Here is a 13,494-nt window from a genome sequence, read left to right as displayed (position 1 = left end):
GTGGTTAGCACACAGAAATGGGCCTAGATTCAGCTCCCCTGATCCAGAAGGATGTCTGCAAGTGGTTTATCTGTCCCTGCATGGCATGGAGCCCAAGCTAATAAACTGTAGCTGGCTCCATACAGATCCTGCTCAGGTCTCGGCAGCGCTGTCTTGTCACAGTTACAGTGGGCAAGTGCCGCACTGAGACCTCCAGGCAGCTCTGAAGACAGCCAGCCCATGTGTGGCACAGCCAGGGCCAGGGAGAAGGTGACAAACTCCTGGAGCATCTCTTAGCTATGTCTGCACAGTGCTTCTGCTCTTTCCTCCACAGCCCAGCTCCCCGCTCCCTCGCACATGGAGAGCAGGCTGTGCGTACACCCACACCTGCATTAGAGGCTGCTACCCCTTATCTGACATATCACTGCGCTTCTGTCACATTACATCACTTTAGAACACGCATTCAACACTTCTTGGCATGCACAATCTTTCATTGAAGGGTTATTAAAAGACTGTAACTAGGCCAATAAAGTTGAATTTTATTTGTCCCCTCATAGCAATGGGGAAGTAGTGCCTGCTGATGACATTAAACTAAACATTATACCCACAATGCAAATTCAGCTACCTGCTATAAAAGTTAAAAGTTGGTGATTTAATACACAGCAGGGTAATGCTGAAAAGTACTTAGGTTAAAGCATTATATCGGGTAGAACTGGTGTTCCTCCACTGTACCCTCCTCACCCTCTATGGAAAAGGACTTTGAGGTATATTTGACACTGTTTCACAATCAACAACTAATAGTCTCACTGAGCCCTGATATGGAGCATCTTTAAACACACAGAATCATAGATTCAATACATATACACATATAATATAACAATATAGCTTCAACATGGTTGCACATTCTCCTGAGGGCCTGCTTCAATAGGGGTGGACTCTGCCCTTGCAGGCACTGTAGGGCTAGCACAAACTGATCACAGTATAACTGTTATTTCCCACAAGCCAGATTCCCAAAGTTTCAGTCAGATGTTTCACTAGAGAGAGAGGAAAAAGCATCAGCAAAACTCTGAAATGAAACCATGAAACAGGGAAGCACTGTTGCAGTTTAGCTTATTGCATATGAAAGTTTAAACTTTGCTTTCAACCTCGGTTTTCCAAACATGCTGCTATTCACTGTAATATAGGTTAAAAATAAGAGAAAGCAAAGATGAAATGTAAATGATTTAAATTCACGCATATGTTCTTTTGTAAAATGCATAATGCATCTGCAAGGGTTTTCTTCATATTTTGGACACAAATCAAGGGGGAAATGGTTCACTTATGATACAGTGAATTTTTTATCTAACTTTAGTGGTAAAGTGTACTTCCATGTAAGCATTTCACTGTATACTGTTTGCTGCTGCTGGTTTTGTTTTGGTTTTTTTAAGCTTAAATAGGAACACCACAACCAAAAGCACTAACACAAGAGTATTTCTTCTCTAAATTCTTTCAGGGCAACTTTGTTTGTTAAAATAAGCCACTAGCAACACAAACAACCTTCTGGATGATCTACGATCATTTATGACACTTGACATTCAATCACAAATAGGTTTTCAGAATGTTATGCTTACTTTGAAAATATATTTTAAGTGATGGTCAAACAGTGATTTTTTACAAAGCACACAGTGATTTGCTCAGCAGTCGCACTGTAAACAATATAGGTGAAGGTCCAGAGGTATGGTTTCAATTAATGCAGATTAAGTTAATGGAAATTGTCTTGATAGCAAAGAGCAAGCAAGTTCTTTACTATAACAGTGGCTTCTACTGCTTTTTTGTATCAAGGCAAAAATACATATGTACTGTCTTTCTAGAGGCCTCCTTTCCTGGAGCAGTATAGTCATCTCCTAACATTAAACAAGGCTATGGATTAGTTTCCAGTTCCTGTACTGCATTTCTCACATCAATGGCACCGTAACTTGGAGCAAAGGAAAAGTAACACAAAAGACGGACAGAGCCAGATACCAAAACTAATTCTCAAACCCAACCAGGTACTCACAAGCGTTTGGCCTCTGTGCCAAAGCCTAGCAAATTCTCCAAATTACCCAGAAATACAGGTGGGTTGTACGCAGCCAGGGCCAGCTGCATCTGGGATCAAAGCCCAGGCAAGCGAGCACGCATAGGTCCTGCTCTCGGCGCAGATGTGAGCTCGAGGGAAAGCAGCTGTGCTGGACGCCCCTATAGGTATTGTGCACAGCGCACCCAGCACAAGAGGCACAAATGGTTGCCCGCTGTTGCTGGAAGGAAATATCATGCAAGGGAGACTTGGTAAGCCTGGGATCTCAGGAGAAGAGGGTCTGCACCCCACTTGACCTGGGAACATGGGATTTTTGATGGGACTATTACAATCACAGAGCTTATAAAATATATCTGGAAAGGCTTTCGTGCTGATTTTGGGATAGCATACGAAGGCCCCAGGAATCTACTCCTAGGCCTTAAATCTGTGGCCAAACTCCAGCAAAACCCATATGTTAGTCATATTACCACCTTTTTCTTTTGCCTGTTTTTGCTGCATTTTAAAGGCCCACGCCCTGTGCAGTGAACGAAAGACAGCCTTGGGGCAGCAGAGGCTCATACACCACTTCTCATACCTGGAGAAATCCTGTGCTAATGATGTTAATAATCCCAGGCCTGTTTTCTGTAATTTACTGACTGTGACCTGCTTGTTTTCACCTTTACAAGGGGAATAGCACCAGAAGGTTTATGTACACGAAGCACTTGGCTTTATGTGCTCCCTCTAAGACTCTGCATTCCTTTTTGGAAGGAGGTGAGCCCCAGGCAGGCTGTCCTCAGCAGCGGTCAAGGCTGTAACAGATCTCTTTGCAGAGCTCCCACAGCTGGAGGCACTGCCAGCAACTCTGTGCTTACATGTGAGAACGGGCCGAGGAGGATGGTGACAAACAGGGGCTCCTTTCACCCCCATTTATGGGATCATCCCATGCACCGGCTGCTCTCTGCAGCCACTGCTCGCTGGCACCAGCTTTGGCTCTTTGCAGCACTCCACCCGTAGCTAGAGTACTTACCAGCACCCAATTTGGCTTTGGTTGTAATAAGAAGTGAAAGTTAAAAGCAATGCAAGCAGCAGAGAAAACACTGTTAAAAACTGGCTGGGGTGGTGCCAGGGATGGAGTCCAAGGCAGGGGGAGGAGCCAAGGTGACTGCAGGCCAATAGGTATTTCACAGGATTGGATAATTATGAAAACCAAAATATTTTCCATCTGGTTTTTACCCCTTACGTCACGGAGGCAATAAAGTACATACAACCAAGTACCAACAGGCTATATTTCAACTTGGATATAAATATTTATTTCTAGTAGAGGACCTCCTTAGTTCAGCAGAGAGAAGGCAGGGTGAGGAGGCTGCGATTATAACACTCTCAAAGTATTAAACTTCAACTCAACACGGATCAAATGCCTGGCTAATTTATCATGCCAAATAGCTCAGTTTTATATGGTATACACCTGAACATGGAGCTCTGCTCACTCACCCTGCTCACTGGATGCTTTCAAGGTTCAGCTGGATGGGGCACTGGGACATCTAGTCTAGCTCATGCTTTGCCTAAAAGGGTTGGATTAGATGATACTTCAGGTCCCTTTCAAACTGGTATTCTATGTTTCCATGATCTGTGTTACAATCTAAGGAATAACAGCTAAAACCTGCCCATTTTGGAGGAACAATGGTGAAAACAGGTGCATGTGCTGATACTATATTAAAAAAACACCCACATGTGAAGACTGATGCTCTTGTTTAAAGCTCTTTCAGTACAGATCCAAATACTGTCTCTGTGGAGACTTTAATGAAGTCTTCCCACCATGAGCAGTGGATAAGACCAGATGAACTCTGAAACCCATCATTAAACCCGTGATGACTGATGAAAGAACAAGCTTTTGTGGCTCTGAAATATTACGTGTCAAACGTTTCATTATTACAGTATTATCCACAAAGCAATATATTATCTGTAGCATGAAGAAATACAAGTGAGAGGAAAATTAGCAACTCACATTGAAAATAATTTCTGGTATGACACTGTGGCCAACTCGCACTTTGCACAGCTTAGAGCCGTAAACCAGCAGCTTAGCAGCTCCTTACTCAGTTTCTCCTTCCTTTTTGTGTAGAGTGTTCTGGTTTAAAATGCAGCACAATTATCACACTACTGGGAAAAAAGCAAAAATTCTAAACAAGCCAATGTATTTATTTTTAAAAGCTATTCTTGCCATCTAATGAAAAGAGGAATAAAAAAAAACAAATTAGGATTTTCTATGCTGGAGAGGGACTCTTCATCAGGGACTGTAGTGATAGGAGAAGGGGTGATGGGTTCAAACTGAAACAGGGGAAGTTCATGTTAGATATAAGGAAGAAGTTCTTTACTGTGAGGGTGGTGAGGGCCTGGCACAGGTTGCCCAAGGAAGTAATAAATGCTCCATCCCTGGCATTGTTCAAGGCCAGGCTGGACAGAGCCTTGGGCAACATGATCCAGTGTGAGGTGTCCTGCCCATGGCAGGGGGTTGGAAGTGGATGATCTTAAGGTCCCTTCCAAACCTAACTATTCTACGATTCAATGAAACTAGGAGACCTTGTTTAGCAGCTGCTGCACCACTTCCAGCTGTCCTTGAGTGATCAAACCCAAAAAACATTCTTGGAGGTGGCTTAATGCCCAGTTTTATACCCACAGATTTAATTGCTCTAAAGAAGCCATCACAACCTACAGTATTCAGGCAGCTGCTGTGCTCTAGGGACATGGACATCAAGCCTCTATGGGTATTTTACAGGCAGGAGGAGCTGAAAGACAAGAGGAAGAGTGCAGAGCCTTGAGGACAAGGTTTGATGTTCTGGAACAGTTTCTGAAAGCAGGGGAGGGAAAGTTGGAGGGTCTCAAGAGGACCAGAACCAGTAAGCAATCCTGATGATAAAAACCTGGCATCTGACAGAGACTACAGTCCAAAGGGGAGGAGGTACTCTTGAAACAAGAAATAATGAAGCATACTTAGAGGTTTTTCAAAGCAGACATGGAAAACAGTGAGCAAATACTTTGAAGTGTAGCCTAATTTAGTGAAATCATTAAACAAAAGAATGTCTCTATTATGAACTGAACAACTGTTTCTAAATGAAAGCTTTCCCTGAAACAATACTGACTCCAAAATTCATTTGCAGATGGATGTTCAAATACTCTCAATTTGCACATCTAATACAGTTTAAAGAACATTTTAAACAGTCTAATGAGTTTAGAACATATTACAAACTTATAAAAATACCACAATTTGTAGAACTCCTTTAAGCACTGTATAAAAAGAGCAGAAATGTCAGTGAACAGCCTCTTTGCAAATACTGTACCGTGTGTTATTTCTGTGCAAACTATGAAAACACAAGTACAGACACTGAGGTTTCTGGATCTCTTGCAAGTTTAACAGTAGCTAGGAGCTCTTAGATCTCAAGCTATAATAAATATTGTATCCTACAGGAGCCCATCGGGAATCTCAGCTCATGTGTTGTTCCATAGAAGATTGTGGTGTCAGATATGATTAGAATCAACACTTTCCACTTATTCGAGGCTTTAAAGCTACCTTCACAGAACATTAACAGCTGTTAATGAAAGACAATTAAGGGATATATAAGACAATCTTATATTCAGAACAAGTTTGTGCTTGCTACCAATAAACAAAATACCTATTATGCATTTTGGACTTTCACCTGATAAATAAATACAAGGCATTTACAGGCCTGGGCCAGACCACACTCTAGCACACTGCTATTTTTCAGCTGACGAACCATTATATGAACTGAAGGCGGCTTCCCCACACAAAGTTAGTGTGCAACACTTGAGCAATAAGACACTCCACTGTCTGCATTAATGGATCACTGGTACATGCATCGAGCAGGTTGTGTGACATGAGAACAACAGTCTGAGCACCAGCAGCCTGCACCACTGACCATTAACACAGCCCCTACAGGCCTTGCTGCAACTTAGCTTTGTATGTGAAGAAAAACCCTATTGTACTTGGTTATTATGTTGGTTAGGTCACAGTTATGCTTTCATCTAGCTATGACCCCAATATGGAAATTGCTGGGTTTCTTGTGTGTCAAAATCCCCTGTGAACCGTCAAAAAAGTCACACTAGCAAGATGACCAAGGTGATCAGCCTTTAGGGGATTAAGCACCTTGAGTAACTGAAGTTGCTTAAAGTCAAATTCCACCTAACACAGCAGTGTCTACAAATTGTCAAATTCTGATGTTTACTTGCATCAATTTGCACCACTTTTTTAAAAACTGAAACACACTTATGTGTCAAAGCACAACCACCTTAGGAGAGATTAACTGCTTCAAGTCCTACAAGCCTCTTCAGCTAAACCAAAGGCAAACTGGAATGAGAAGTGTCCGCTGTCACTAGCGGGGTTAACAGCTGGCCCACATCACTACATCATGCTGCACAGTGAGCTCCTATCTCTAGATGTGACAGACTAACTGACCCACAACCACCACAGAGAGGCAAAAATAAATCAGTACATAATGATTCTCCTGCCCTTCAGTCACTCTTCCCATACTTGTCCTCTCTCCAGCATACTTCTGCTTACAGAAAACACCCACCAGTGTTTCAAGACATTAATATTACTCCATGTATCCCTGCAGCTGAGTCTTTTCCCAAGCCAGGCAATGATCCAGCAGCAAGTGCCCAGTCAGTAGTGTCAGGTCATTTTAATTCCTCTTCACATCTCCACAGTCTATAGGGCATAGCTGTTTCTAGATGTAATCATGTATACTGCATTGGCATCTTGGAGCCTGCTGAAGTCAGTTCTGTCTTAAGGCTCTCTTCAAAAATCATCAGATAACATTTTCTCAAATTAGATGAAATATATCAAGTTGAAAAAATACTAACAACCACAATTTTGTCTGAAGCAGCTCAGGCACACACAGGCATTTAGCAGGAGAGATGAATAGGACAGAGAGAGCATGAGTGCATGCAAGTGTGCGCTACTGCACCGAGGACACAGAAGTACCTGGTGTATAATTCCACATGCCACCACTGTTCTAGGAATAATGCAGAAAATGGTTTTAAAATAAGTAACATAAGTGTTCTAAATAAATATTAGCAGAATTGGCTTATAAGTTATTCCAGAAAGGAACTGGAACTTAAACTACTTTTTTAAGCTGAGACAATGCAGAAGGACAAAACAAGCAGTGCTGGACGCGTATTTTGATTTACTGAACTGGTGATGCCCTCTAAGAACAGCTTGTTATATGCCCATTATTAAAACCTCTCAATTGCTGTGAAGCACAGACCAAGGGCCAAATCTCTTCCTTGGCTTCAGAGCTCAGCATTATACGCGAAGTTTCTGAGGGCAATCTCTATCTGCAACAACAAACTACCTTTATACCATCCAGGTAATTACAGGTTCAGGTCAAGGACTCCAGACCATATTGATTACATCTCTTTGCAGCAAGGACCCTCCAGCGCTGGCCGGCTCCTCTCAAGCACAGCAGCTCAAGTATCCGTGACGCCAGGACTCCCTGGGCCCTACCAATGCCCGTAACGGGAAACCGGCGACCACTCAGGCCTGTCAGTTATTGCCTGTGGCAGTAAGGACAGCCTGGGAATTCATAATGTTGGTGACTTCATCTGCCAGCTGCATTCACACATCTTTACTACCTGAATAAGTGATCTCCACTACTCCAAGGCAGCACTTTCTGGTGTACAGCATTTGGGAATAAATATTTGATTGCACATACAACAGAAAAGAGCTCAGATGGTTTAAGGTGTGACAGCAGAAGTGTTTATTAAATTCCAAGTGAGAGCAATGCTGGACAGTAAAAATTTGTCCCGTGGTCCCTATCTCACAGGTGTGGTGATGAACAATAACAGAGCCTTCACAGGCAGAGAGGACGGAGGGAGGCAAACTCCCTCCACCACAAAACCTAAGTCAATTCTTCTGTTCACCAAACCCTCTGCATGCAACAAGCTGTGTCCAGGACCAGCCAGCTGCATGAAGAGGAAAGGAAGTGCTAAATTACAAGCCAATTTTAAGTGGGCATTGATTGAAGTAACCAAAAGAGAGCTTAATATTGTTAAGAGTTTCATATAACACTAATAACCGATCTTTACTAAAAAATGATGTTTGCATCCCTAAGCAGCAAAACTCATGCCAGGTTTCAGAGATCATAAAGGCTCTCCCCACCCCACACATAATCAAAGAACTAAAAAAATGCTCAGGATCTTTTTCTTCTATGATTTGATATTACTGAATTAATAATATTTATTAAAATCCTCCCCACCCGAAATCCTGCATTTGTCCTAAGCAAGAAAGAAACAGAGATCTCCTCCAAGCAGGAAAGGAAAAGGTTCATGCAAAACAGGTCAGACTTCTTCATCAGCCTTCTCCTACTCTGCTATCAATGCAACAAAATCATTACTTGAATGACGAAGAAGTGTCAAAAACCTCTTTGCATGAGGGAATAAACAAGGCTTTTCATAAACACACACACACAGATGCACACTTTTTTTAACTGAGCAGGATTGAATTAACAGCTCTGACTGAGCATACCTGAGTACTGGCAGCCTTCACCACATTTGTTCCAGTTTAAGGAAACACTTGCCCTTACAGACCCACTGCAGCTGTGCAATCACATTCACTGTGATCAGGAACTGCTGTGAAATCCCTTCTCTAGAGGTTTTCCATTTCTGAAAAGTCCAGAGCTGATGTCCCATACAAACATCCAAACCCTCCCACACCCTTCAATTTCTGCATTATTTATTACTAGTAGAGTTCTACTAGGTGTGATTTTTCAGGTGTGTAACATAATTGACATGCATAAAATCACCCACAGGTCACAGTATTAAAAATCAGAAAGGTGCCTTGAAATGCTTGTCCAGCTGATGACTGTATTTTCTAGGTGAGCCTCTGTCATTCTGTAGCTACCCTCAGCTAGCTGGAAATTGTATCTAAGGCTCATCACATCAAAGAAAGGGACAGCATTCAACGCATACAGGTAATGTAAAGTCTTCTGAAATAGAGCCAAATCATTCAGCAACAAACACTTCTTTTGTTGCAGTTCAGATTTCTATCTCAGGGCTGGCTGGTTTGGTTGTGTAGCAGCATCTCCTGCAGACAAGGCACTTGTAAGGTTTCTCTTTCATCTCTGGTGTCTAATAAGGTCTTCAACATAACCTGACTTACTAAGACCCCACCGTTGTTAAACCCAACGTAATGAGCCAGTAGGCTCAGCACTTCTTCAGGAAGGACAGACACAGGCACACAAGCACATATTCCTGCTTGCTACACACAGTGTGCACTTACTATGTGTACAGTAATGGTTCCTTTGCTGCTTTTTTATTAATGGCTTCATGCTTTAGAAAGATTTAAACTCAGTGTTGTCCCTTTAACGTTTCTAACTCTCAATCTGGAAGAGCATCTGGAATTCCAGTGCATTTAATCCTTAAGGGTATATTCTATGATGCATATGACTAAAATGTGTGCATTGAAGGACAAATGTCCAGTAGCTTTAGGTGACTACATTCTGCAAACTTCTCTTGAAGATTTCATTAAAAACCAAAAACAAGCAACCAAAGCCACACACCAAAAACCCCCAAACAACCTAGGGACTAATATTTTGGGATTATTTTGAGATAACCATATTGAAATGTGCCTTTTTTCATTTATCCTAGTAATCTTTACAGATGTGACCATCCACCTTGAAAATGCCACTGCAAAGTTTCATTATTAATAGCAGCATTAAAGTGTTTTGTGCTTTCTGAATGATGAGTTTTGCAAATAATCTTGTGAGAGAATATTGACATTAGTGTACCACAGCTCTACAGACACGTGAAAAACACAGGTAAAACACCTACACAAAGTTCTTGTTCAATGCGACAACAGAGTTGTCACCAACAGGGGAGAAGGACGGAAGCTATCAAGGCCAGCAGAAGAATAATGGAAGATGGTAAACATGTACTTGCAATCTCTTGATAGGAAGAACAAGCGATGGAGTTAGATAAGAAGACAACGCTGGTTGTATCTCTAAGCAACAGGCAATCAAACGGCCAGATAAGTATCTTCATAAAGTGCAACAGACTCAAATGCATGGGTCATAACTGAAGAATCACTTCCTGGTTCAGCTTAGGCAGTAAAAGTTTATGACCTACTTGAAAATCCTTCAAACCTAAAAATGTATTTTCCAATAGATTTGTTTTCCATAAAGAATGTAAGCCATTTAGGGCATGCCGTGGTAATAGCAGGAAATGAGAATACTTACAGTAGTGGACGAGAACACAAAAAATGCAGTGTCGTACATGAACTGTATTTACAATAAAACCTTCAGATTCAGAGCTGAGTTTAATGTAATTTTCTGCACATCTCAAAGGTGGGAGGAGAAGAAAGTCAGCATAAAATATCCTGCTTGCCTTGCTGGGCTCTGCCACAAGAGTAGCATGCGATCTCAAAAAACAGCACGTTTTTCCTTTGTGCCTTCTCTCCTCTGTAGCAGAACTCACAGCCCTATTCCATCACACATAATCTGGCGTATCTACCCTAATTTGGGCCAATAATTCCTGCATGGGAAAGAATGGGGATCAGACAATTCAAAAATTGCACATAGATGGTAAAGTCCCTGAATCAAAAATCAATTCAAATCCAAACTGTCTGGCAATGAAGTTAAATAAAATACTGCTATCAGCATGTCCCTAACAAAATCCATGTATTGTTTGTAAGACACTTACGAGGTGTTACAACAAAACTGAGTCACTGCTATACAGTAAATATATTTTCAGTGTCATAACCATGTATACAATTGACTTTGGCAATTTTAATATGGACACACATGTTAAAGGCATTACCAACAGAGCTTCATCACATTCACATGAGCCATTTCATATTAAGGCCCATCCACACTTGAGCACAGCTTGTTCAGCATAGAAGAGGTACAGCCCTATGGAGTTCACTGTTTCTCTTGTAAATGGACTAGCACAGGTTTAGAGTGGGTTATGGTTACAGAGTGGTTGTATTTCAGCATTATTACATATCCCTGAAACAGGTAATGGCACTGCTCCATTCAGACACAAGAGGAAAGGAAAACCAACACTGATAACCCAGCTATCTCCATCTGTATCAGCTGGCACAGGCACGCTGAGAGTGAAGAACAGCTATACTGTTAATCACTGAATCTGCAGTGTGAGCTACACAGGCAGAAGCACTCTTTTGATTCAAGCTTGTAACCTTTTAGGGCTAACAGGCATAGATGAACTAGTAAAAACAAGCCAACCAATGTGATGCATTTGTTTGCTTCTGTATCATACCATTATTTTCAAGATTACTTTGTCACATAATAAAACAAAATACCCTTTAAAAAACCAGCATCAGATGTTGGTCTAAGCTCTACGAGAATTAACTGAACAAGTTTTAAAGATCTGAAATGGAATTTATAATGACAATCTTCAATATTCAAAGCAAATATAGTTATTATTGAACTCAGTTATAAACACATCTAAGAAAAAACCTGGAATACCCAAATAAATTAATTTGGCAACAATGCAGTATCTTGGACTCAGAATTTATATCAATAGCAAACAGTCCAGAAGAGGAGCTTTTATTTTAACTCTCTTTAAAACAACTTTCAGACACCAGTTTCTGTGTGTGTTACAGTCTCTTTTTATAGTTTAACCTCAATCCAATCAGCAATCTCCAGGGATTTTCAAATCACTAAAGATTAAAATCCTCTCTGACTTGACTGTTTGACTAATGCTGTGTGTTTAATAATTCTACTTGTGAGAGATATTATTTGACAAAATCCTGCTGTGTGGACACATCAGAGGCTATACAGCTGCACCAGAATATAAAGCTCTGCTGTTCTTGTTTCTTTACATAGACTATACCCCACCACTGAGAAAAAACAGAAGAAAACTTTATAGTACATATATTACTATGTTGATATTAACATAACCATTGTAGTATTAAATTTACATGCCCTTTTAGAGCAAAGTAGTGAAAACGCGCCTATTACACAAACATTAGATAAACTATCCTGTTGTCTTGACTGTTCACAGAAATCAATTACATTTATGATTACATTTCAATGAAAGCTATTTTATAAATGAGATGGAACTGTAATATTCTATGCTTTAGGCATTCATTAATAAAAGCATTTCAGCGTTAGTATTTGCAGTTCTGCTTTTTAGTTTAGGCAGTTTTTAGCATTCTCTAGCTCATGTTAAACTTCATGTAAATATTGTGTTTGGATCTTACCACCATGCTGTGACTTCATATCTGAGTGGTAAGAGGTGGAAAAAAATTCATCATTATGGTAGCTTTCATTAAGTACCTGTATAAGACAGCACTTACCCTACTGTGCAGCTGCAAATCATGATATTCTTTTAAGTATATGGCAATAGTTAGTAAACATGTTACCAGACAAAAAAAGACAAGACTGATGAATATCAAAGAAAACATGAAATCAACATGTTTCTACCTGAGGTAGCATCAATCACTGTTGAACCTCCTCTGCGATCAGAAACTGGACGTGGTGACCCCGGCATGCTAACAGGTTCTGACCGAACTGGCTGAATCCTAAATAACAATTACAGTTACAGTTACCACTTGTGTCATTGCTCATGAGGGCTGTAATTAAATCACACACCTGAATCAGCTCAAAATACTAAGCAACTATTTATATTTAAATCAGCCAACTGTTGAAAACTTGTGTTTTTCTTTGCTTCGTGGAGCCAAGACCTGCATAATCCACCTAGGGACAGGCTGAGACTCTACACAAAATGAATATCCCCAAACTGTGTCTGGGCTAGAGCTCTCAGAAAACCTCAAAGGCAGAAGCTCAGCCTATCCAAATGGGCTATAAAAGCCTCTATCACCCTCCTGAACAGCAGCATTTTCTTTGTCAGTTTAGGAGAGAAGACATTTGCAATTGTCTGCCCTTTTTTAACAGATATTTCTATTATTTCTAATTTCTGCTTTCTTTCTGCATATGTATACATATATGCAATAAAAAAAAATAACGTATTTGACAATCGTATCCTTACTTGTGGGAGCAATTACATGCAAGGAGAAATCACACATTTCAAAACCATGTATTTTCAGTCCAAGGACAATCTGCCCAGTTTTAATGGGATTAGTCATATTATCCATCTCTCGTTTTACTCATAAGAGTTTTAGACACAGTCCCAAACTAAGTCCACACCGCAGAACTCTGGACTTCAAATCACATGCACAGTCAGAAGCATGGAAACTTGTTAAATCCTGAGTTACTGGACAGGACACAGAAACACATGATGCATAAAGCACTTCTACAAAAATCACTAGCTCTCAGTAAATACAAACCCACATTTACCTTCCTTCCCTTTCCTAGGTCAACCCCCTGCCCCCAGTTCCAAATCAGGTCATGTCCAAAAGAAGATGAATTAAATACATGAGAAAGAAGTACAAGGAAAGAAGCAAAGGAAAGGGGAAAAAAAAACAGGGAGAGGAAAAACATTCCAGAAGTTCA

General features: G+C 40.8%; 1 protein-coding gene and 1 long non-coding RNA gene across 15 annotated transcripts in view; one reads left to right on the top strand and one right to left on the bottom strand.

Annotated features, from left to right (window-relative positions):
* BCAS3 (BCAS3 microtubule associated cell migration factor) overlaps window positions 1-13,494 on the bottom strand; it is a 361,836-nt gene that overhangs the window by 177,258 nt on the left and 171,084 nt on the right. For all 14 annotated transcript variants that reach the window (XM_061470541.1, XM_061470542.1, XM_061470543.1 and 11 more), the window contains one exon: window positions 12,466-12,563. In XM_061470541.1, the coding sequence (XP_061326525.1) occupies window positions 12,466-12,563 (98 nt within the window). The remainder of the gene's footprint in view (window positions 1-12,465; window positions 12,564-13,494) is intronic.
* On the top strand, window positions 8,906-10,330 carry LOC133278084 (uncharacterized). The gene is made up of 2 exons (XR_009746443.1): window positions 8,906-8,994; window positions 9,671-10,330. It is a non-coding gene; the product is annotated as an uncharacterized LOC133278084 (long non-coding RNA).

The sequence above is a fragment of the Pezoporus flaviventris genome, unplaced genomic scaffold (assembly GCF_033815535.1).
Source record: "Pezoporus flaviventris isolate CSIRO_AGI_PZ_B2104156 unplaced genomic scaffold, CSIRO_AGI_Pfla_v1 ptg000063l, whole genome shotgun sequence".
NCBI classification, from domain to species: domain Eukaryota; kingdom Metazoa; phylum Chordata; class Aves; order Psittaciformes; family Psittacidae; genus Pezoporus; species Pezoporus flaviventris.
This window is presented reverse-complemented; position numbering and strand designations above follow the sequence as displayed.